Source organism: Trichoderma ghanense, assembly GCF_004382785.1.
Source record: "Trichoderma ghanense strain CCMA-1212 chromosome Unknown scaffold_6, whole genome shotgun sequence".
NCBI lineage: Eukaryota > Fungi > Ascomycota > Sordariomycetes > Hypocreales > Hypocreaceae > Trichoderma > Trichoderma ghanense.
Genome location: NW_027395669.1, coordinates 1,379,507 through 1,400,768, shown reverse-complemented (window position 1 = coordinate 1,400,768; position 21,262 = coordinate 1,379,507). Strand labels below are relative to the sequence as shown.

At 54.3% G+C, this 21,262-nt stretch overlaps 7 protein-coding genes across 7 annotated transcripts; 3 read left to right on the top strand and 4 right to left on the bottom strand.

The window, feature by feature from the left end:
• Nucleotides 1–81: 81 nt before the first annotated feature.
• On the top strand, nt 82–2,064 carry CCMA1212_006075 (Nucleolar complex-associated protein 3; the record flags this gene model as incomplete). The annotated part of the gene is made up of 1 exon (XM_073703316.1): nt 82–2,064. One exon carries the CDS (start codon nt 82–84, stop codon nt 2,062–2,064), a length of 1,983 nt encoding a protein of 660 aa, XP_073558146.1.
• Nucleotides 2,065–2,403: 339 nt separating this feature from the next.
• Nucleotides 2,404–3,458, bottom strand: CCMA1212_006074 (uncharacterized protein; the record flags this gene model as incomplete). The annotated part of the gene is made up of 2 exons (XM_073703315.1): nt 2,404–3,023; nt 3,101–3,458. The coding sequence occupies 2 exons, from the start codon at nt 3,456–3,458 to the stop codon at nt 2,404–2,406; spliced, it is 978 nt and encodes a 325-aa protein (XP_073558147.1).
• Nucleotides 3,459–4,085: 627 nt separating this feature from the next.
• CCMA1212_006073 (uncharacterized protein) lies at nt 4,086–4,974 on the bottom strand (the record flags this gene model as incomplete). The annotated part of the gene is made up of 3 exons (XM_073703314.1): nt 4,086–4,686; nt 4,794–4,844; nt 4,907–4,974. 3 exons carry the CDS (start codon nt 4,972–4,974, stop codon nt 4,086–4,088), a joined length of 720 nt encoding a protein of 239 aa, XP_073558148.1.
• A 1,998-nt stretch (nt 4,975–6,972) lies between these two features.
• CCMA1212_006072 (Ubiquitin carboxyl-terminal hydrolase 34) lies at nt 6,973–15,301 on the top strand (the record flags this gene model as incomplete). The annotated part of the gene is made up of 5 exons (XM_073703313.1): nt 6,973–7,738; nt 7,801–7,972; nt 8,051–12,546; nt 12,628–12,679; nt 12,751–15,301. The coding sequence occupies 5 exons, from the start codon at nt 6,973–6,975 to the stop codon at nt 15,299–15,301; spliced, it is 8,037 nt and encodes a 2,678-aa protein (XP_073558149.1).
• A 661-nt stretch (nt 15,302–15,962) lies between these two features.
• CCMA1212_006071 (putative deferrochelatase/peroxidase YfeX) lies at nt 15,963–16,922 on the bottom strand (the record flags this gene model as incomplete). The annotated part of the gene is made up of 1 exon (XM_073703312.1): nt 15,963–16,922. One exon carries the CDS (start codon nt 16,920–16,922, stop codon nt 15,963–15,965), a length of 960 nt encoding a protein of 319 aa, XP_073558150.1.
• A 689-nt stretch (nt 16,923–17,611) lies between these two features.
• Nucleotides 17,612–19,686, bottom strand: CCMA1212_006070 (uncharacterized protein; the record flags this gene model as incomplete). Its single annotated transcript, XM_073703311.1, has 7 exons — nt 17,612–17,898; nt 18,005–18,292; nt 18,366–18,540; nt 18,604–18,817; nt 18,920–19,206; nt 19,288–19,523; nt 19,683–19,686. 7 exons carry the CDS (start codon nt 19,684–19,686, stop codon nt 17,612–17,614), a joined length of 1,491 nt encoding a protein of 496 aa, XP_073558151.1.
• A 332-nt stretch (nt 19,687–20,018) lies between these two features.
• CCMA1212_006069 (uncharacterized protein) lies at nt 20,019–20,939 on the top strand (the record flags this gene model as incomplete). The annotated part of the gene is made up of 2 exons (XM_073703310.1): nt 20,019–20,616; nt 20,723–20,939. The coding sequence occupies exons 1-2, from the start codon at nt 20,048–20,050 to the stop codon at nt 20,937–20,939; spliced, it is 786 nt and encodes a 261-aa protein (XP_073558421.1). The 5' UTR covers nt 20,019–20,047.
• Nucleotides 20,940–21,262: the final 323 nt, after the last annotated feature.

Genomic DNA, 21,262 nt, shown 5'->3' with positions numbered 1-21,262 from the left:
TGTATCGTGGAACAATCATCCACCAAGCCTCTTCACCTCGCCGCGGTCGAATCGATACAATTCGGATATCGAACCGCGAAAATGACGACCAACGGCACCAAGAGGAGAAAGCTGGCGCACGACGCCTCAGACGACGAGGCGCAATCGCGCAAAGCCCAGAAGGACTTCTTCAAGTCGGCCGCAAGCTGGGATCTCGAAGAAGACTACGAGTCCCGCCGCCGCAAGAGCAAGAAGGCCAACAAAGAGAGCACCAAGCTGCCGATCAAGACCGCCGATGGCCGATTGGAGATTCTCCGCGAGCTGGAGAAGGAGGAGGACCTGGTGTCTGTCGAGAGCGATACGGAGTGGCTAGAGGGTCGAGAGGACGATGTCGAGTCAGAACCCGAGGAGGAGGAGGTGCAAGAGGAGGCGCCCACCGTTTCCGAGGCTCAGCAGATTCGAGAGGCGCAGGAGGAACTGGCGAAGCTGGCCATGGCCTTGAACGAGAACCCGGAAGAACACATTGGCTCGCTCAAGTCTCTGGCGGCCGTTGGCGAGTCCAAGATCCCAGCCATTCGGATGCTCGCCCTCATGACGCAGATGTCAGTCTACAAGGACATCATCCCCGGATACCGCATACGGCCCCAGACGGAAGACGGCCCGGCAGAAAAGGTGTCCAAGGAAGTCCGCACAATGCGCCAGTTTGAGCAGGCGCTGGTGTCGGGCTACCAAAACTACGTCAAGGAGCTGGCCAGGTGCGCCAAGGAGGAATCGGCCCCGGTCAAGGGAGGGCAGAGCGTCGCCGGCATCGCCGTCACATGCGCCTGCACTTTGATAGCCGCCGTCCCGCACTTCAACTTTCGGTCCGATCTGCTGCGGATCCTAGTGAACAAGCTGAGCCGGAAGAGGATCGACAGCAACGCGGCCAAGTGCCTCCAGGCGCTGGAGACGCTGTTCCGCGAGGACGAGGACGGCAAGCCCACGCTGGAGGCCGTCTCACTGCTCTCCAAGATGATGAAGGCGCGGGATTACGAAGTAGACGAAAGCGTCCTCAACCTCTTCCTCAGCCTCCGTCTCCTCTCCGAGTTCGCCGGCAAAGCCTCGCAAGACTCCGTCGAACGCCCCGAAGCCAACAGGCTGCAAAAGAAGAAGCGCGAATTCCGCACAAAGCGACAGCGCAAGGCCATCAAGGAGCAAAAGTCGCTCGAAAAGGACATGGCCGCCGCCGACGCCCTGGTCGACCACGAGGAGCGCGACAGGATGCAGTCCGAGACGCTCAAGCTCGTCTTCGCCACCTACTTTCGCATCCTCAAGATGCGCGCGCCCAGGCTCATGGGCGCCGTGCTCGAAGGGCTCGCCAAGTACGCCCACCTCATCAACCAGGACTTCTTCGGCGACCTGCTCGAGGCGCTCAAGGACCTCATCCGGCACAGCGACGACGACGCCGCCGCGGACCTCGCCGCCGACAACGAGGACGACGATGGCGTCTCCGTGCGCAACCTCACCCGCGAGGCCCTCCTCTGCACCGTCACCGCCTTCGCCCTCCTCGAGGGCCAGGACGCACACAACTCACGCAACACCCTCCATCTCGACCTCACCTTCTTCACCACCCACCTCTTCACCTCCCTCCTCACCCTCGCCGTCCACCCGGACCTCGAGCTCACCAAGCCCAACCGCTCCGCCGCCTCGTCTTCATCCAGGATCAACGTCCAGACGACCACCGTCCTGCTCATCCGCTCCCTCGTCGCCATCCTTCTCCCGCCCTGGAACATCCGCTCCGTCCCGCCCCTCAGGCTCGCCGCCTTTACCAAGCAGCTCATGACCGCCGCCCTGCAGCTGCCCGACAAGTCCTGCCAGGCCGCCCTCGGCCTGCTCAACGACATCGCCGCCACCCACGGCAAGAAGATTGCCAGTCTGTGGAACACTGAGGAGCGCAAGGGCGACGGCAGGCATAACGCCCTGAGCGACACCGTCGAGGGGAGCAATCCGTTCGCTGCCACGGTGTGGGAGGGCGAGCTTCTGAAGAAGCATTTTTCGCCAAAGGTTCGAGAAGGGGTTAAGCTGTTGGAGAAGAGTTTACCTTGATAGTCTGAAAATGAACGCTAGAACAAAAAGTGTAGATGGCAGGAGAGCGCTGGGTTTAGATCGGAGCAACTGGATAGGGCATCGGGTTTACATGCCTGCGTTATAGTACCACTAAGGAATCAATTTCAAGTCCTCGAATTTTGTCATGCCTACTTCTGGAACAACTTGAGAATTAATCAGCCTCGTTACCACTATACCAATAGCACTTGTCTGCCTTTGGCGAATAGATATCCTTGAGCAACAGTGGCTAGATATATCTGCAGCAGATCAGAAGCTTGGTACCGTCCCTTATGCCATGAAAACAAGAAGTGCCGGTAGGGAAAAGCGCCGTCGTTGCCATTATGCCCACATCGAGCCTGACAATCCCTTTGTCTGCTGGGCAGCAGAGATTTTCGACTCTCCATTGACACCGGCAGACTGTTGCGAGGCTCCATTGTTGGCTGGCACAAAGACCGGGGCAACCGGGGACAGTTTGCGCGAGTGTGAGCCTCGAGTCTGGGTTGCCTGCTTGTCGTTTGTCCGGGCAGTGTTGTTGGTATCGCTGGTCTTACCATCACCGTTGCCTTGCACTTTGATTCCGGCACAAATCAGCTTACAATCTAATCGAGGCTCCCGATGGCTCAGAGGCTTGCCTTTTCCAATCTGTTCTTGGCTAAAGTTTGCCTGGAACATGTGCTTGTCTGCCTGAGCATCCGTAGCTGTCGCTCCTGGGCCATTGAGATCCATAGCCTTGGGCAAGATCTCAGTCAGGGTATCAATCTCCTGCCCAAGAGTCGGCTTCTTTGCCGCGATGGCCAAGAAAGTCTCGAGGATGTTTCCGGGAGTGGTTTCTCCTGTAGGCTGAGGAAAAGACGACGAAAAATGAGTGTAATCCGCCGCGCCATTGCTGCTCATGTCGGATTGAAAGCCAGCATAGAGAGTCTGGCCGGTCATGGGGACTTGGCTCGGTTGGGCTTGCACTGCTGCCAAAATGTCAATACCTCATTGAACCCAACCCCACGCTTCTCCAGCAGCAGAGGAGTAACTGTTTACGTACCTTGGGGTCTCGTACCAGATTGTTTGATAAAGTCTAAGCCCGCGTTTCCAATCACGCTGAGCTTGCCGGTCCTTCCAGTCGAAAAGGAGGTGGCCGAAGCATACATCCTCTGGCTTGGGGGCGGCACCGAGCTGATGGGAGGGCCAGCGTTCTGCCAGTACTGCTTCTGCGGAACAAACTGAGCATAGTGACCATGATGTTGTTGTGGATATTGTTCCCGCTGTTCGTAGCGAGGTTGTTTACCACCACCGCCGCCGCCGCCGCCGCTCTTCTTCTTCTTCGGATCTTTGATCTTGGAGAAGCCCTGAGCCAGCTCTCTGGCCGCTGCCAACTTCTCGGGGTCCTGAAAGCCACTCATCTTCTGAATAGAGCTAGCCCAGATCACGGCTCTGTTCAAAGAGACAAGAGCTGGTGAAGATGAGGAAAAGAACGAGGTAGAGAAATTGTTGCATAGACCGGTAGAAATCGTGTTGGGCGAGGCTGAAAAGCGAGCATGTGAGAGAAAAGTGAAAGAAGGTGAATGAGCTTGAGGAAGAACGAGGAAGGTGAGAGAAGGTGAATTGGTGCGAGGCAGGGGGAGTGATGGCAGCTGCCTCTGAAGAGAAGAGATGGGACGCCAGCTGCTTTTCCTGTGCACGTGAGAAGGAATAACAAAGGAAGGTTTTCTATCAGTGCTATATCCTCCTTGATCCGCCTTATCGAGATGCAAGTTGCCTTGCTGAGGGTGCGCGAGTCCAGCCATGACTGCTTTCACTTTGTTTCAATCTTTGACAATTGTAAACGAAATGAGGATTCTGTTTCCGAGGCAGTAGCTGCATAAGAACGCCAATTTGCAATGGTATCTGATTGAGAAACTGCTATGCTATATCGCTCTAGTTGCACTATTATAGTATTCGATACCTTACGAGATTAACATCGTCGCTATGCTCATGTATGACCACCTCGAGAATCACTCCCCGACGACTGTGGCATTGGACAGAGAAATCTACTCTTTCTCTGATTTCACGCGTTTAGTCCCAATAGTCGTTTCCACGGAGCCGATTCGAGTTGGCTTGTATGTTGTGCAAGCCGTCCCGTCAAGCCACGGCGACTCAACTGGGCTCACCGTGTTCTGAACAAGAGCAAACAGGGCATCTGCCCCCGGCGCATGCGCCGAAATAGCAACCGATGAGACTCTCGGTATGCCGAGAACACTGCCGAGTCTCTCGGAACACGGCTTAGAGAAGCCGACTAGCCGTATCTTCTCCTTGTCCGGCAGGTTTCGCGACGCAGCTGCGACCATCTGCGGGAAGTGGTGGTTGAAGGCCGGTGACTGGCTTCCCCTGGCGACAAAGATCATGGTATACCTCTTGTCGGAGTGAGCCGTCCCGTCGGCTGGCTGCGTGAGCGATTCGAGGTTTTTAGTAATGGAGTTGAAGCCGACGTCCACGCTTGCGCTGAGCTCGGGAACCGGCGGCGGCTCTATCTTGATAGAGTCTGAGGGCTCATCCAACTTCATCTTGGTCTTCTTCTCCCTTCTGGCGGCCCGCTTTCCTTTGGAGGGTTTGATGTGCAGTCTGCGATGTTGCCCAATGGGGCTGAGAAGGCTGTAATATCAGCTGTTAGTACACTGACTTCTCCCCAGCCACGACGAGATACATGACACAGAATGAACTGTGCTGGTAGGTACAGAGGCGGGAGGGGTCATGCATACTGGCAGAGGAGTTCCAGGATGGAGTCTTGGTCGTCTAGTGAGATGACAGGCCTGCCAAGATCAGCTGTCTAGTCACACATATGCTCAGCCTGCCGGCTTGGAGATGGACGCACCATGACGAGGTAGAGAAGGGCGTGTCGAGGTGGTGGACAAGCCGTTTCTTCGCTGAGGGCGCTGCCATGTCGGCAATTGACGCGTGCCAAGCAGGTTATTGACTTGAGAAGTATCGCAATGGTATATGGGCTGCAATGCTGCGATGAGAGTGGTAAATTGATAGGGGTGAATGCAGTATGGTGATAATGGTGCTCAGAAGGCTAAGGTAGGTGACGCTTGAAATTCTCACTGAGCGAGGCTAGCAGGTAAGGTACGTACCTCTTCTGCCCTTCTCGGTGAACCTCCACCGAACTCCACGCTCGCGTACGGATATACGAGCAAAAATGATTGAAATTCAACACTAATAAACGCCGTGGCGTCTGAAGGGTTTGGTGCTAGGTTGCGAAAGGCGTCTACTATGACATTGCCGATGATTTTTCTAATTAATACCCATGTATATCTACCTAGGTAAGCAAGCCTTGGACCATCATTTTTCGGTCTGACGCAAGGCTCACTGATCCTTGGCTCCATTTTTGCTGTCAAATCTGTCCGTGCTGATTGCATCGAAAGGTACAAACAAAGTACAGTGTACTTTCATACCTCAACTGCTGCAGGGCTGCGCTAAGGAGGGACAAGGGAAATGCAATATGATCAGGGAGGTACCTACAGAATAGCAGCACGATACCTCACAAGTCACGGGTTATGAAATTTCTTGTTCAGTTTTCATGCTCGCGTTGTTGATTGTTGTTGATTCTATTTCCACAAGTGCCTCGATGGAAAATCGTTACTAGCCGTAGTATCTCCAACAGTGAGTCCTCGGTGATGTTGACGAGCTGCTTCCGCTAGCAGTACCCAGAGCTCATGTATGGGAACAGTCACCAGCGTTTATGAGATTTGGACCCTGGAAATGGAAGAAGAAAAGAAAGACTACAGAACAAAAGCGCACCAGGGGGCTTGACTACACCCCAAAGAAAATAAAACTCTTCGCGGATGTGATGTGATTGCAAAAGAAACAGAACCCGTACAAAGTTTATGCCACGCTTAAGCTTCTGTTTGAAGCGCTAGTAGAAAACTGCCCAGAGAAGTCGCTTCGGTTTCTACCTTATCTCTTTGGGAGGAAGCACAAATGGGTTGGCAAGTTTTCCAGACTTACCAAGCAAGCAATTGGTGGCTCTCCGGGTGTTTCCGCTATGGCAGGTAAAAAAAAAACATAAAGCCCACGAGTCCTTGGCGTACTCATCCTTTCATTTCATCCTTTCATCTCTTCACCTGCAGCGCACAGCAGTAGAGGTGGGAGTACCTTGACTTCACCCATCTTACCGTATCCTTGCTGTGTCGCTGTCACTGTCACTGGAGACCCGATCCAGATCTCGGGACGCAGGTACAAGTACTGCGCTAACACCTCACGCCGGCCAAGGCCACGCAGGCGCATTAGCCTTCCACTTTGGCCCTCCCCGCTTCCCCATCGCCCGCAGGCTGGCAGTTGTGCGGGAGTCTTTGTTGAGGTTCCGTCTCTCGGATTCCAGTTCAGTTGTTTTCCAAGCTTGGGTACCTGTACCTCGCCCTGTCCTTGTGGCACTGCGTCAGGCAGGCAGGCAGGCAAGGCAAGCACCGAAGCAAGCCCGCTGAAGCAAGCAAGCAAGCCAGTGCAAGCAAGGTTACCTCGGACACCTTAGGTCAGCTAAGCTCGAGGCAAGGCAAGGCAAGGTAAGGAAGGTATGATATCAATTGAGCTACCCCTCGCCCAAAGTTCCACCCAAGCACCGCGTCCCTCCAACGCCAATTCTGACTTCATCGCGAGCTGCACCACCTTTTTCTTCTCTCCCTCCCCAGCATTTCTAGGCATCGGTCTGGCCCTCCAGATCCCCCCGTCGCTGCATCTGCATCTCTTCACCACGGCGCCTCGCGCTGCAGCCACTGTCCGCCCTGTGACCGCGCCGCTGGCCTTATGCTTATCTCGCCCTCTCGCCTCGTCCCAACTCTCACATGTTAATTCTCCATAGCAGGCGCCCAGACGGCCCTCGCGTCGCCCTGACGTCTGTGGGCTTGCAGGCCTCGTGCGCTCACGCTCTTGCTCATCGGCCAGATGAGTTTGGTTCCGGCCATGTCCGACTTTGCAGGTCCCAAGGCCTCTCCTGAGCCAAGCTCGACCCGTCTGAATCCCTTCGACGACAGCGACATCTCGTCCCGCAAGCGCCGGCGCACATCCGTCTCAGCGTCGGGCTCGCCTTCAGCCTCGGTCGAGACGGGTGTCTATCTGTCAGACTCCAGCTCCAGCCCCTACTACACCACCGTCAACGCCATGCCTCCTCCTCTGGACGGCACCGCCAAGCCCAGCCCGGACTCCAATGAGCCTCGCACTCCGCCTCAGGCCGTCGACTCGCCTACCATTCCTCCCGATCCTCCCTTGTCAAACCGAGTCACCATCAATCTGAGAAACCAGTCGTCGAGGGCCTCCACAGCCTCACCCACCCGTCCTGCCCGCGAGCCATTCGTATGTTCTCCATCCGCCGTGCGCTCCATGTCTCCGTCTGCACGCCGAGCGCCAACTCCCGAAGAGGACAAGGCCAAGAAGAGTGTCGAGGAAGATGATCCGTATTCCGACGCAGACCTAGCGACGCCGCCCCCAGCATGGCGTGCGTCCCTCAGCCCGCCCACGGAAGATCTGTTCCCCGGAGACCAGGACATGCCGGACGAGACGGCCATCGAACCTAAATCCGATAGACCCAGCCCAGAGGGTGCCAATGATACTACTACTCCGCTGGTAGATCCCACCACACGCTTTCCTTACCATGAACCTGATAAGCCCTTGGCCGAGACTGTGAACCGCCTACGCCAGTTCCTGTTGGACGGTTAGTCATCTCTCAATGCCGTGCAATGTAACTCTCGAAGAGCTAATCATCGGTCCGCACAGATCTTTCCGTGGAGGCAGAAGCAGACATCTACGAGCAGCTTCAGTTATGGGTGGATCTATTCGTCGCGTTTGCAAAGACGGCGAGCCCAGCAGAAGTCCTCGAGTCGGTCCATAGCAACGCAACCTTCTGGCAGTCTTTCCTTGGTGTTTCCGCAACCATTGCAGATGAAAAGTATGCAGTGTCCCGTCTGATCCATTTCCCGTTGTCCCTCTTCTGGAAGAAAAAACTCAGCTAACTCACAACGCCTAGCTCCCCTTCTTCAACTCGCCCGAGGGTGTCGACCCTACAGAGATTGGCGCTCCTGTTTTCGCACTCCTTCGCTGCGCTCACGGCGCAGCTCACCATCGTCGACTTCCAATCCGTCAGCGACTGGCAATCCAGGGGGCCATCGCAAAATCCTGCGGGTCCGCTGCTGATCTCTCCCGGCTATCTTCGACAGTTGCACCAATTGATACAGTTTGGTCCGGTGAGCGACTCTGTCTTGGCTAATCCCACTGGGACGGATCGACCAAACCTCGCCATATGCTTCGCAGACGGGCTGTATGCCTTCACCGGTGGGGGCTTCGAATCTCTTTGTACCCTTTCAATCAGCCTAGTCGAAGTCGTTCGGACAATCCCGAACCTCGTCAACATTCTCACGCCTATAACGCAGGTGCTCACGGATTGTCTTTACGAGTCCTCGCGGGCTGTCCTCGCGGGGACCCAGGGTGCGTCGGGCTTTGCTCCGCATCTGAGAGCGGCCTACCGCACATGGACTTTCTTGTCGTCCCTCTTGACAGAAATCATTGAAAAGCACGTGGGAACCTTGAGCAGCGAAGGTGTTTCTTTGCAAATTCTAGCATTGTCGGATATGCTCCGGTTGTGCCTTCAGTGTGATCACGACGAAACTATTCCGCTGCTCAGAGAGCATCGGGCACAGTACCCTGATCTCGTGGGACCCCGAACTGTCGATGCCATTATATGGGAATGGAAGGTGGACATCCTTGGGAGGCTGATTCGATCCAGCCAGCTGCAGCTGCGGGTGATGGCGGCTACCACCATGTGCAACGAGCTCGTCGGTGCCTGGAAGCGTTTCGGTGTCCCCAGCGCAAGCCCAGACCCGCACTTCACCGATCACCTGGGTCACCATCTCCTTCGGACAGGCTTGGTAGACTACATTCTCGGGCCCAATTGCCACCCGGAGCTCATTAATGAGAGCGCCAACATTATTGGATACCTGGTCGTCACCAAGATGTACGACAAGGACCATACCGATCGTCTATGGCAACGACTCACTGAGAGTCAGGACCCTCGGATAGAGAAAGCTGTTGCCAAGATGGCAACCTCGATCACGAACCTGTTCGATTATCCCACACTGCTCCTTTTTTGCAAAAAGTTCCAGGCTCTTCCGATGAAGGATTTCAACCAAACGCTGAAGAATTACTGGGCCGTCGTCCACCACGAGCTGGTGATGCGATGCAAGACGGAGGGAATCACTCTCGGCTTCCTTCCATACGACCTCTGTTTAAGATTGCTGAGGGAGGCATTTCTCCAGTCGTCCACTTTCCAGGTGTATCATCCAGATGCGCAAATAAAAGCAGCCACGGAAAAGCTCAGAAGCTTGCTCTTCTATGGCCCGGACAGCGAGGGTCGCCAGGAACTATATGCAAACTGTATCAAGGACATTGCAGCAAAATCCCCAACTGCCTTGGGAAGCCTATGTTGCTTGGCCATCACCATTCGTCCGAATATGGCTGACGAGATGAACGTTCTCGTCGAAAAGCATGACTTGGTCAGGCTGCTGGTGGAAGAGCTAGAGCATGCCATTCAGTCAACCAGGACTGCTGGTATACGTCCGGTGTTTTCTGGACAGGTCAATCATCCAAGGAAAGACTTCATTGCAAATCTCATCCGCCTCCGGCCGGACGCAATACCCGAAGACTTGGGCAGGAAACTTTGGGATCTGCTTGTTGGGCCGGCTAGTCTTTGCGAAGAGGACAGGAATTCCGCTTGGGACATCTTCATGGATTTTGCTCACGGCATGGCGTTCGAGAATCCATTCCTGCGGCTTTGCTTTTCTCGGTATCTTCCCGATCTACCGTCTTCCTGCTTTTGCAAGGGATTGCTTAGTTGCATCAAAAAACTAGTTGCCTCGGCAGTTAATAACGCCGATGTCGATTGCGCGCTCGATGACGAGACGTTTCTGAAGGAAAACGGCGTTGAGCAACTTTGGCGATTTATCATGGACGTTGACAACGCCGAGATTGCCGAAGAGGGGATTCGCAGCTTGGCCGTTGGCGTCTATCTGGAGAGCCAGGCCATCACGACATATTCGTTTGATCGGGCTCGTCGGGTTCACTCGGCCTTTGTCGAGCGCTGCCTGAACCAGCTAAGCGCCTCGGCGAGCAAGATCAAGGCGTCAAGCGATGGGACATCAAGCGGCGAAGACGAGCCGATGGTGATTGTCGCAACTGAAGACGAGATACAGGAGCAGGAACGCATCTTCACCCGAACACTGCAGCTTCTCAGGGTCTTCGTTCAGGGCCATTTTGCGAATCCCGCCCTGTGCGCTCCCGATTTTCGACCATTCTTCCAGGAGCAGCCATATCAAGTTGAAGGAGAGCTTCCGCCGCTCAAGTACCAGACTTTTGACGGAGGTCCAAAGACAGAAGTGAAGCCGTTGCGCATTGGGAAGCTAAACACGGCCGCTTCTCTAATATCCAACTTGCGGCACGAGACCGGTTTCGGCAACTTTCGCATCATCTACAAAGGGCGGCAATTTCTCCCCTCAGTGGAGCAGATGACCCAATCCTTGGAGAGTTTACATGTTGAAGACGGCATAATGCTGGTCATTCGAGAAGAAGATGACACTTTGGGAAGTCCTACTCGGATCCAGCATGGCGCATCCGCACTGGAAATTCGTATTCTGTCGCGTTTCTCAGAGCTCTGGAGCTATCTCGGTATGGAAGACAAGATCGCGAGTGAAGTCTATCGCCTTCTCGTCGATCTGCCCATCGACGGCCACATCATCGACTTGCTAGAGGGTCAAACCACCGTGTACACCGATCTCTTCCCCCCTGGACAGCCTTACAAATCCCTCTATGCGATTGGCGCCCTTTCCAAGTACCTTGAGCCCATTCGCTCGAAAGGGTCTGCCAATGATGAAGCTGGTGGCGAGGTTCATGGATTCTCTCAGATCTCAAACGAAGAGGTTTTAAGATCAAGTCTTCCCCTCATCGTACAGGCCATTTCTGATGAGGCCTTTCTGCATCAAGTCAGACCCAACTTAAGCATTCAACTCATGGAGGCCTTGATGCAGACTTTTGTAACCCTCTTGTCGATCGTCCAGCCGTCGGCGGGGACGTCTGTTACGTACCCGAGCGCAGGTCGCCTCATTCAGATACTGACAGACGCAGCGATGGCCAGGGAAGATGAAGCTGCACTGTCTTTGATCGAGAACACGTTGTCAGCCATATTGCGGCTCTGTCTGTCGCAGAGCGCATTCATGGAGAGGGTTGCCGATTATTCGTCGTTTGGGCATGTCCTCCATGATCTAATCCTCTGGGACTCTCGCCCCCAGGTCAGAAGGCATGTTGTCAACATGATCAGGACGGCAGCAGAGTCAGAAGGGCGCCCAGTCTCTCCCGAAGAAGGGAATGTTGGAGGACTGGCCTATCCTCTGACGCGCTACTTTTGGTCTACTGCCTTGGCCCTTCTCCCGGAGGCAATCGGCAATCAAAGTCGATGCCAGGAATTTCTCGAAGGGCTTGAGTACTTATTTTGCAGAATGAGCCTAATTGAACCTTCGGAGGTGGATATCCCAGCTTTCGCCAGACAGGTTTGTGAACTGCTCCTCAACCACACCTCGACTGAGCGACTGGACCGGCCGGAGTCGCAGGACTATGCTGCAGCCGGTCTATCTTCTCTTCTGCTCCGGTGCCTGCAGCTGGATAGCACTCTACCCGCCTCTCCGGTCCTGCCCGATGATCTTGCCGAGATCTTATTCCAGAGCCACCTTTTCCCGCAACGCCGAGTTGAGTCGGCACAGCCTGTGCCAAGGGTGGTGTTGCGGACGGACACGCGCGCGAGACTGTACGAAGCGATATTCGCCTTCACGAAAGACTACCCGAATCGATTTTGGGCGATCCTCCAGAACCTCAATTCCCTCGTCCCCTATTTCCCAGACGAGGATGACGGCCTCGATCCGTATATATACGATTTGCCCTACAATTTCAACCGCAACCAAGCCATAAGGTCGCACGGCTACGTGGGCCTGCAGAATCTCTCAAACACGTGCTATCTCAACTCACTCCTCACCCAGCTCTTCATGAATACCCGGTTTCGCCAATTCGTACTCGAGTTTAACATACGAGATCCAGGCCATTCCCAGCAAATGCTTTTCCACATGCAAAAGCTTTTTGGTTTCATGCAGGAAAGCTACCGCCGATCGGTCGACCCTACTGATTTGGTCAGCTCCATCAAGACATACGAAGACGCCATGATAGACATCCACAACCAGATGGACGTGGAAGAGTTTTATAGCCTGCTGTTTGACCGATTGGAAAGTCAGTTGATGACGGAAGGCGAAAGGAAAAAGTTACGGTCGATTTATGGAGGACAGCTCGTCCAACAGATCAAGTCGAAGGAGTGTGAGCATGTGTCTGAGCGGCTCGAGCCATTTTCAGCAATCCAGTGCGACATCAACGGAAAGAAGACGCTCCACGAAAGCCTTCAGGCTTACGTTGACGGAGAGGTCTTGGAAGGTGGTAAGTTGTGAATGCAGCCCTCATGCAGAATCTTTGCTGGTCTATCTCTCCGTGGCTGACAAATGGGTGATTGTTTTGCAGATAACAAGTACAAATGCTCGTCCTGCGACCAACATGTTGATGCCGTGAAGAGGTAAGCCCTGGCGAGAAGAAGACGAAGAACCACACAGAGAAGTAAAAGTGTCTAACGTTGACAATCGGCAGGACATGCTTGAGAGACTTGCCCGACAATCTGATATTTCATCTGAAACGGTTCGACTTTAACATCCGTACCCAACAGCGGTGCAAAGTGAACGACCATTTTGTGTTTCCTCCAAGCATCGACATGCGCCCGTACACAATTGACTACCTCAGCGATCCGACGAAGGAATCGAACCCGCCTGACTTGTTTGAGCTAGTTGGCGTCCTCGTCCACTCTGGTACGGCGGAATCAGGCCATTACTATTCATATATACGAGAGCGCACGTCGAGTGCAGACTGTCAAAGCTGGGTAGAGTTCAACGACGATACCGTAACGCCCTGGGACCCGCGTCAGATGGCGGCGAGCACGTTTGGCGGTCCGGTTCAGCAAAGCAGCCCGCCCTTTTCCGACCGACAGCCGACTGACAAGACGTACAGCGCCTACATGCTGTTCTATCAACGCTCCTCATCTCTCCTTGCGGAGCAGCAATCAATGCTGTCATCCCCGGAGGACACTATCCCTTTCCAGATTGACACTGACCCTCTGCTCCGAGAACATATCCTGAATGATAACACCGTCATTCTCAAGCGACACTGTCTATATGATGCCAGCCACGCTGAGTTTGTGCAACACTGCTTCAAGCACGCAGGATTCCTCCAGAACAGCATCGGCCATGATAGCACAGGCCAGCAGCAGCAACAACAACCACCCCAGGGGTCCGACAAGGATACAACAGCGATGCCGGCCCACGCATTCAAAGACCTAGCGATGGAGATGGCTCTCGGCCACCTTGACCAGCTTGTGAGTCGACAACAAGGGACGCCGAATTTCGAGTCGTTCTCGGGGCTCATCAGAGCAGCTGTTGTTGAGTGTGGAGACTGCGCGTTTGCGTTCTTCAACTACTTCAACACGCGTCATGAGGCGCTCAGGGGCTTGGTGCAGCGCAACCCGGAGGCCAAGATTCGTGCCTTTGCTGGAGCCACTATGGCTATTGTATTGGGGAAAATAGCGACCGAGACACCTCAGCTCTACGATCGACCAAGGAGCTCCGATGGAGCTGCTCAAGATGATGGAGAAGGCGAGTTTACGTCCAATCCCTTGGGTCACGACGAGTTTCCACCAAAGGCATACGTCTTGACGGGGGTAATGTGCTCATTTGACTATCTTTGGCAACACTTCCAATTCCATCTCCGCTCTTGGGACGAAGTGTTTGGCATGATGCTCGAGTTTGCCAAATTGGGACCGCGAGAGGTGGCCCACATGCTAGCCAACGATTATCTGCTCAAGCTCTTGCGCATCATTGCGGCCGACGTATCTATGGAGCTGCCGCCGAACTATGCGAAGATGTTGCACAGCATCTACCGACGAGCTGTTAACAGACCCCCGTCGTACGTATCGATCCTGAACCTCATCAACTACCTGATTTCCCAGCTCGATCCCACCGTGGACGCGCAAAGCATTGTCGACGCAGCGGAGGACCGGTTGCGCTTCTTCGAGCCACCGTTCCCCTGGACGTCGGACGAAGTGTTTTTGATTCACAGCCACCCAGAGCGCCAGCTGGCCAGCATCTTTGTGGAAAAGCTACTGGGCATCGACCAAGCCCTTGAGGCCACCCACGGCATCCTTGGCCGCTTGACGGCATTGTCGAACCAGATGGACCTGAGGGTGCTCAACACTCTGCGGAGAAGAATTCAGGGAGAGACGACAGAACCAATGGATCCATACCTGCGAGGCGCCTGTACCTATCTGGAACACACGCCCTCGGCCAACCACATGCAGGTTCTCATGGGCCACATCGCCGGGCAGGCTGGCAACCTACAAAACACAGACGAAGCCAAGGCGTTTCTGGAACACTTTCAAACAGCGCTCAATTTGAAGAGAAGTGACAGTGAAATGGCGCAAACGGCGGAGGCTTGTAGCCTTGAAACGCTGCCGGACTGGGCGCCTCATCTTCTCGTCTTTCCAGATGCCGAGGTGAGGTACGAGACCGAATGCTTTCTGGAGAAGGAACTCTTTGGCCCTGCCGCAGACGATTCGGACGAGGGTTCGCAAAGGCAGAGGGAAAGAGAGGGCTTACAAACTGCCATCCAAAAGCTGGGGATATCGTGTTTGCTGTATCTCCAGGAAGAGCACATAAGTCGCCGTAAGCTCATTGGGCGGGAGTCTGCAAGCGCCGTGATCCGGGTAGTTGCCAGATGCTCCCCCTATTACAGTCCAGAGCCGGATCCCGATGACGACACCAGTGCTGAGTTTAGGGCGTTGCAGGATGGTGAGCAGTCATTCCCCGGCCATACTTGTGGTGAAAGGCGGCGCCTGCGTTCAGAGTGTTATGCTAACATAGTCGAACCAGAGGTGTTGGGCTCTTTGCGAAAATATGTCGTGGATGAGGTTGAGGATGACGGTTCTGGTATGCTAGCAATCCCCCCCATTGTTGACCCGCTCAACTATTGTTACGAGCCTGACGTAACCCTTGCAGACTGGGAAGGCTCTTGTATCTCATCAGATGCGCTCGATGGCCCGGCCGATGCTGGAGTCCAGCAGATTGGCGAGCCGGATGATGCAAACGCAATATAGCTCGTCTGCTGCCTCGGAGAGGTGGGAGGCGGATGATGAGTCTCGGATGATTCGATAGAGAAGCAACCATGGAGTTTACGGGGGAGTTTGGGCTGATATACACCAGTCTCTTGTTTGTGTTTTGTTGGTTTTTTTCAGGGGGTTCCTTTTCCTTCCTCCTCATCAACATTCCTCGCGGTACTACTTCTTCTCCCCTCGGAGACGCCCTGTCACGGGGAGTCATATATCTAAATAACGAGCACCGATAGAAATGCATAGGCAAGCGGGCCATGTCAGCCGAGGGTATGGACCTGGACATGGCACCAGGCGAAAGGCAGAGAAAATCCAGCTGTCGTAGAACAGCGGGGACGGATCACGAGATAAGGCAAGGAGATGAGTGTGTTTTTCGCGGTATGGCAAATAGACTGGTACAAAGCAATGTTCAATCAATGGGTGTTTCGTTCTTTATACCGATCTCAAAACTAACGCGGTGAATACGTCGAGGCTGGGCAAATACAGATGATTCGCTCACAAGAGTGGTGTGAATCATTCGTACACGGCATGTTTGTGTACTCCTTCTCACAGCACACCATTTCCAATTGTCAAAACCTTGCTATATACGAACAAGCATCACCTTGACCTCGGATGCTCCCTCTTCAGCCGACTGACACCATCAAACAGGTCAATCCTCGTCCAACTTGCCCAAGACCCAGCCCGGCGGAACATAAAACGTCCCCCCCGTCAGAGCCCTCGAAAAGTCCAAGATGCGATCATGCTTCCCCGGCGGGTCCCCGACAAACATGCGCTCCAGCATCTTCTCCACGACCCACAGCCTCCTCGAGTACCCTATAAAGTACGTCCCAAACACGCCCGAGCCAGGCGACCCAAAGGGCATGTTGTCGCGCAAAATCCCATGCTCGTTGCCCTGCTCGTCCTCAATCGTAGTGAGCGTCTTGTGCGGCTGCTGCGACCCGGGGGACTGATCGTCGAGCTCGATGTTGTCGGACTTTGTGCGGCCAATGATTGCCTCCTGGTCGGACGTGGAGAGGGCGCGCCAGGAGGGGATGTCGTGGACGTATTTCTGAACGACGACGTAGCTTCCTCCCACGCAGGCTTTATGGTCGTCTTCTTCCGCGATGAGGACTGCTTCGGGGAGGTCGGAGGCAGCGGGGTTGGCGGTGCCGTCGACGAAGCCTAGGAGGTCGCGGGCGTCAAAGTAGCGGAAGCCCTGTGTGTCGTCTTCTACGGCGACGGCATCGCCGAGGAGGCGGAGGAGCTGGCTTTCGAACTCGAAGCAGATGTCGCGCCGGTCGGAGCGGATGTGGAAGAGCAGGTCGCCGGGGGTGGCGGGTGCGGAGTGGCGTTGTCCGTGGACGGGGCGGAAGGGATGTAGTTCGGATGGTTTGGGGAGGTTGGCGGAGGGCGGGACGAGGAGGTCCCATGCTGCGGAGCCGATGCCGACGGTGACGGAGAAGTTGGAGTTGAGGTCTCGGATGGAGACGTTCTTGGAGAGGTCGTCGATGCTGGCGAGGGCGGAGCGGATGGTTTTGAGGGAGGACGGGGAGGGGGAGGGGGGCAGGGAGAGGACGAGGAAGGTTGCGGATTTGGTGAGGGGGGCTTGGACTGGTTGGGGGACGTTCATTGTTGTTGTGAAGGGTGCGGTGGTGGTGAGTGAGGATACTGATGTTGGTGTTGATGGGTGGAGGAGAGAGAGTGATGGTCTGTAAGTGGATGGGGATGAGAGTGAGGAGTGGTGTCTTGCTTGGAGTTGGAGATGAGGCTGAGAAGGACCTTGAAATTGAGAATGAGGCTGTAACTGAGATTGAGAGTGAGATTGGGCTACAAAGAGACGGTGATGGCGACTATAGCTGTGATGAAGTCGAACAAGTCTCTGGCTTCGAAGCTGCGAGAGACGTGCCGTGAAGCGGCCGGCTGTTGCATCCATGCCTTGCTCACCCCGAGCCAACGAGGTACAATTATAGTAGAAATATGAAAAGATATGCTTGACTATTTATCTACATACGATGGTGGTGATTTAGGCGTTGCCCGCTTTCATAGACGCTCGTCTTTTGGTGTGTTCAAGCAGTTCCTGAAGGCCGAGAGCTGGCATTCGGGAGCTTATGATTGTGACGTCAGGGTGGGGACGGAGGTTGCCCGACCCGCTTCGTCAGATCCGAGGGGTTCCCGAGCTTAGACCGACGAATCAGCAGTCGGTATTTGGTCAGCGGGGTCCTTTGCTCTTCGGTACGTATCTTCAACCTCGATTGCTATTATCAAACTTGAGATTTTCCCTCTGCTTCTACTCTTTACAATCACTCACGAGACCTTCTCTCAATCCCGGTTGACATTCATATCCTCCAGCACTTTTTCCATGCTGTCGCGCAGCACGGTGTCCTGTGAGAGAAACGTCCTTATCCGGTGTCGAATCAGCTCCTGGCTGTAAACGGGGTTCGAAACGGCCTCCATGTCGACGCCCAGCGTTGCGAGAATCCTCCTCCTCTCGTGCTCTGGCAGGGCGTCGTCCAGCTGTACATTCATGACTTGAGCGCAAAACACCTCGGAAATGGCGCCCTGTGCTTGACGGACGTCCCTGACTAGTTTCTTCAGCTCAATGTGGACTGCATAGATACGCATTTGTCAGCCCTATAGCTCTTTAAATGGCAATCTGTGCTGTGAGTATCACCAAGGGAAGCATGAGCAACACCAAGGACAGGCAGCACTTACAGTCCCTGACACGCATCTTCTTTTGCGTGGCCTCTGCGCCTTTTGCAACCCACTTGCGATATTCGGCATCGTTTCCCGTTGAACGGCCCGTGAAGTATCGGAGAGTCAGGCTGATGTAGCCCACGATACCAACCACGTCTGTATGGCGTTTGGAGTGCGCGATGGTGTCCTTGTAGCTTTCTTCGAGCAGTCTGATGATGGGTCGCGCTGCTTGGTTCAGTCTGGACACGTGGAGCGTCACGGCGTGGGCGTCTTGCACCAGCTCGTGCAGATCCTGGCACGAGAGGACTGCTGATGTGAGTGTCCGAAACCAGCACGCAATGAATGAAATGCCGAGTTGACAGGTGATGAGGAAACTCACCTCGGTCCTCTTCTAGCCTCCTCGATCTGCCTTTGACCAGATCAGCCAGACGCTCGTACTCCGTTAGGAGTTGACCAGCGCCCTTCAATGCCACTTGCACACTCGTGATGGGAGCTTCCGGCTGGGAGGCGTTATTGTCTCCGGTTGCGCGCAGCTTTTTGTCCCGGAGTCGGGGCTGAAGTCAGCTTATGCCGTCTCGCATTGCATGTTTGGGGTTCGCAATTTGAACAGGACAGACCTTTCGCAACAGTGCTCGCAATCCGCCGAGTTCTTCTGGCAAATACACGCCGGACATGTAACCGTTCACCATTGCGATCTGGCCGTCAGCCTGGCCGTTCACTTTCCCTTTTTCTGCGTTTTGCCTGCGATGGTAGATGAGGTAGAGGCTGACGGCGACGGCCAGAGTTCCCAAGACATCGTCGGCGGTGTTGTCGTTGCCCGCGACTCGCAACCTTGGACCATGCAGTTGCCCAGTCAGTGAACAGCCCAGATGCCGAATCCCAGAAATAGAAAGAGGGGAAGGAGAAGAAAAAGTGTTGCGATATCTTGCTCACCAATTCTGCACCTCGTCCTCGCCGTCGTTCGTTCGCAACCGTTCAGGAAGGAGAAAGGTGTTGATGCGGATATTGAGCGGATTCAGTCCATACACATGCGTGTACCGCGACTTGAAGCTCTTCGGAACATCGACCGGAAAGATGTTGAGGTTATGGGGAGTGCTCCTGTTCCTGATGCAGAACTGGTAGACGAACTGGGGCGCGGTCTTGAAAAAGAACCTGCGGACGGCGGCCGTGGCGGCTTCGCCCTGGTGGTCGTATTCCAGCGTCTTGTGGCGGAAACGCACCTGTTGATGAGACGATAGTCGGTTAGGTGCACTCTGGGAGCCTGGAAGGGGGGGGGGGGGGGGGTGGGTGTTTGGACTCACCTCCACGGGGACGTATCGATCGTGCGAGTTCAGACCTGCAACGGCATGGAATTCTGTTTGAACCACGTCCCAGTCTGCTGTGTTGCGAAAGAGGTCGGCAAAGGCGTTGTTGGCATCAACGCTTCTCCCTTCGGAAGCCCTGTAGTGCCATACTTGCAGATGAACCACGAGGCTCTTCTTCTCGGTTGAGGGAGACGAGTCAGACATGGCGTGTTCGTCCACATTCAAAGCGCCTCCTTGATCATGTAAAAGAATAAAAGAAGCTCTCGTCGATTTCTGAAGAGTGCTCAACGATGATGGGTCAACAAATAGCCAAGTTTCTCGATTGCCTCAACCTAGGACGGATGCTTTGACAAGAGTCTCACGCGAGCAGAAAAAGCAGAGTATCTCAGGACTCATGGCGTACAATCCTGCGCTGCCTAACTGAGGGGGGAAACAGCCTAATTTCCATGCAGCCGTGTCGCAACAACGTTTCGTTGTTGGCTGTGCATGGGTGTCCGTTTCGTCCAATTATCTATCCCCTTGTTGCACCCTCCGGGACTGATCTCTGCAGTTGACGTGGCGGCCTGATTCTGGACCAATTGGCTGCTGATTGGGTTTTACCTTGCTGGTGCTCTGTACAATGTGAACGAATTCCTCTCTTGATGATGCGTCCAGATGATCACGACGCCTGGGAAGACATCAGTTCATCGCATATATTTCTTCGCTGTGTTCAGCCATCGTATCTCAAGGTCCTTACATCCCTTTTAATTTCCTGAAAATGGCGGATAATGGTTCAAGGCCACGCGATGAGATGGTGCTCCGTCTCGGACAGCCGGACACGGCCGCTGGCTTTGAACTGAAAGAGCCTCATTATCCCGAGAGGCTACATGCCGTCCTGTCTCAATGCCAAACAGAAGATGAAGTTGATCGCGAGCTACTCGACGACTACGAGATTCACCGTCGCTCCGCGGACATGAACCTGAATCAGTACCTGGACACTTTGCAGCTGGTGCATGCCGAGGAGCGATCCAAGTATATCCACGAAATCAGTACCTCCCCATCGAAGGGTACGTATGGCGAGAGCCCCCCCCCCCTTAGCAGAGAGAGAGAGAGAGAGAGAAACGCTAACAATGTCACAGTCGTAGCCGTCGAGATGAGAGACTTGTGCTCGGACATGACGAGGGAGCAATGGCGCCTCAAGATCCTGCGCGACAGCCTTTCGCGGGATCTGTTGGCCATGCAGGAGACTCTTGAAGTGCTCAGCGCGAGAAAGCCGCGTGAAGCGAAGGAAGCTTGCAGCAGATGGGGGCTTTTGATGCCTAGATTTTGGTTTTGTGTTGGTTTGCTGTGAGTTCCTAGTGCAGGCACCTCTGCAGTCTCCCCAGATTCCTTTCAAGGCACAATGCATGAATGGTGATTGGCCGTTTTCTGACTTTTCTTGACATGGACAAAGGAATCCCATCTTGTGGGCTATGAGCTTGTATAAAGGGGTCTATGGGCTTTTGATGTACGGAGATGCGGCTTGTTCCTTCAAGATGGGGAGGTGGCCCAGGTTCAGGCGAGTGGAAAAGTATCTGAAGAGGGTTAATGAATTGTATCGGCTTTTGCATAAAGGCCAGTTGGGCGAGTGGAACCGCAAGGATCTCACGGAATGTGCGTTCGACTGGTAGATCAGATGTGTGATTAAACAAAGAGACTCATTAGAAAGATATTGAGCTGTGGTGAGCTGAACTGTGATGGGATGAGACAAAGAGTCAAGTGGAAGAAAAGAGGCAAAAGGTGGCAACAGAGCAGTCACCGCTTGATTCTTACCTCTGTGTGATATGAAGTGAAACCAATCTAGATCTGGGACATCTTCTTATTTCATCTTCTCTATATTCGTTTGTTTCTTTCTATGCTTCTCTACTTGATGTATCCAGCATTGAGCCGTTTCTAGACTCCTTCTGACAGAAGCATGCATCAGTCTACAAGTCAAGTCTCGAACCGTCTTCTA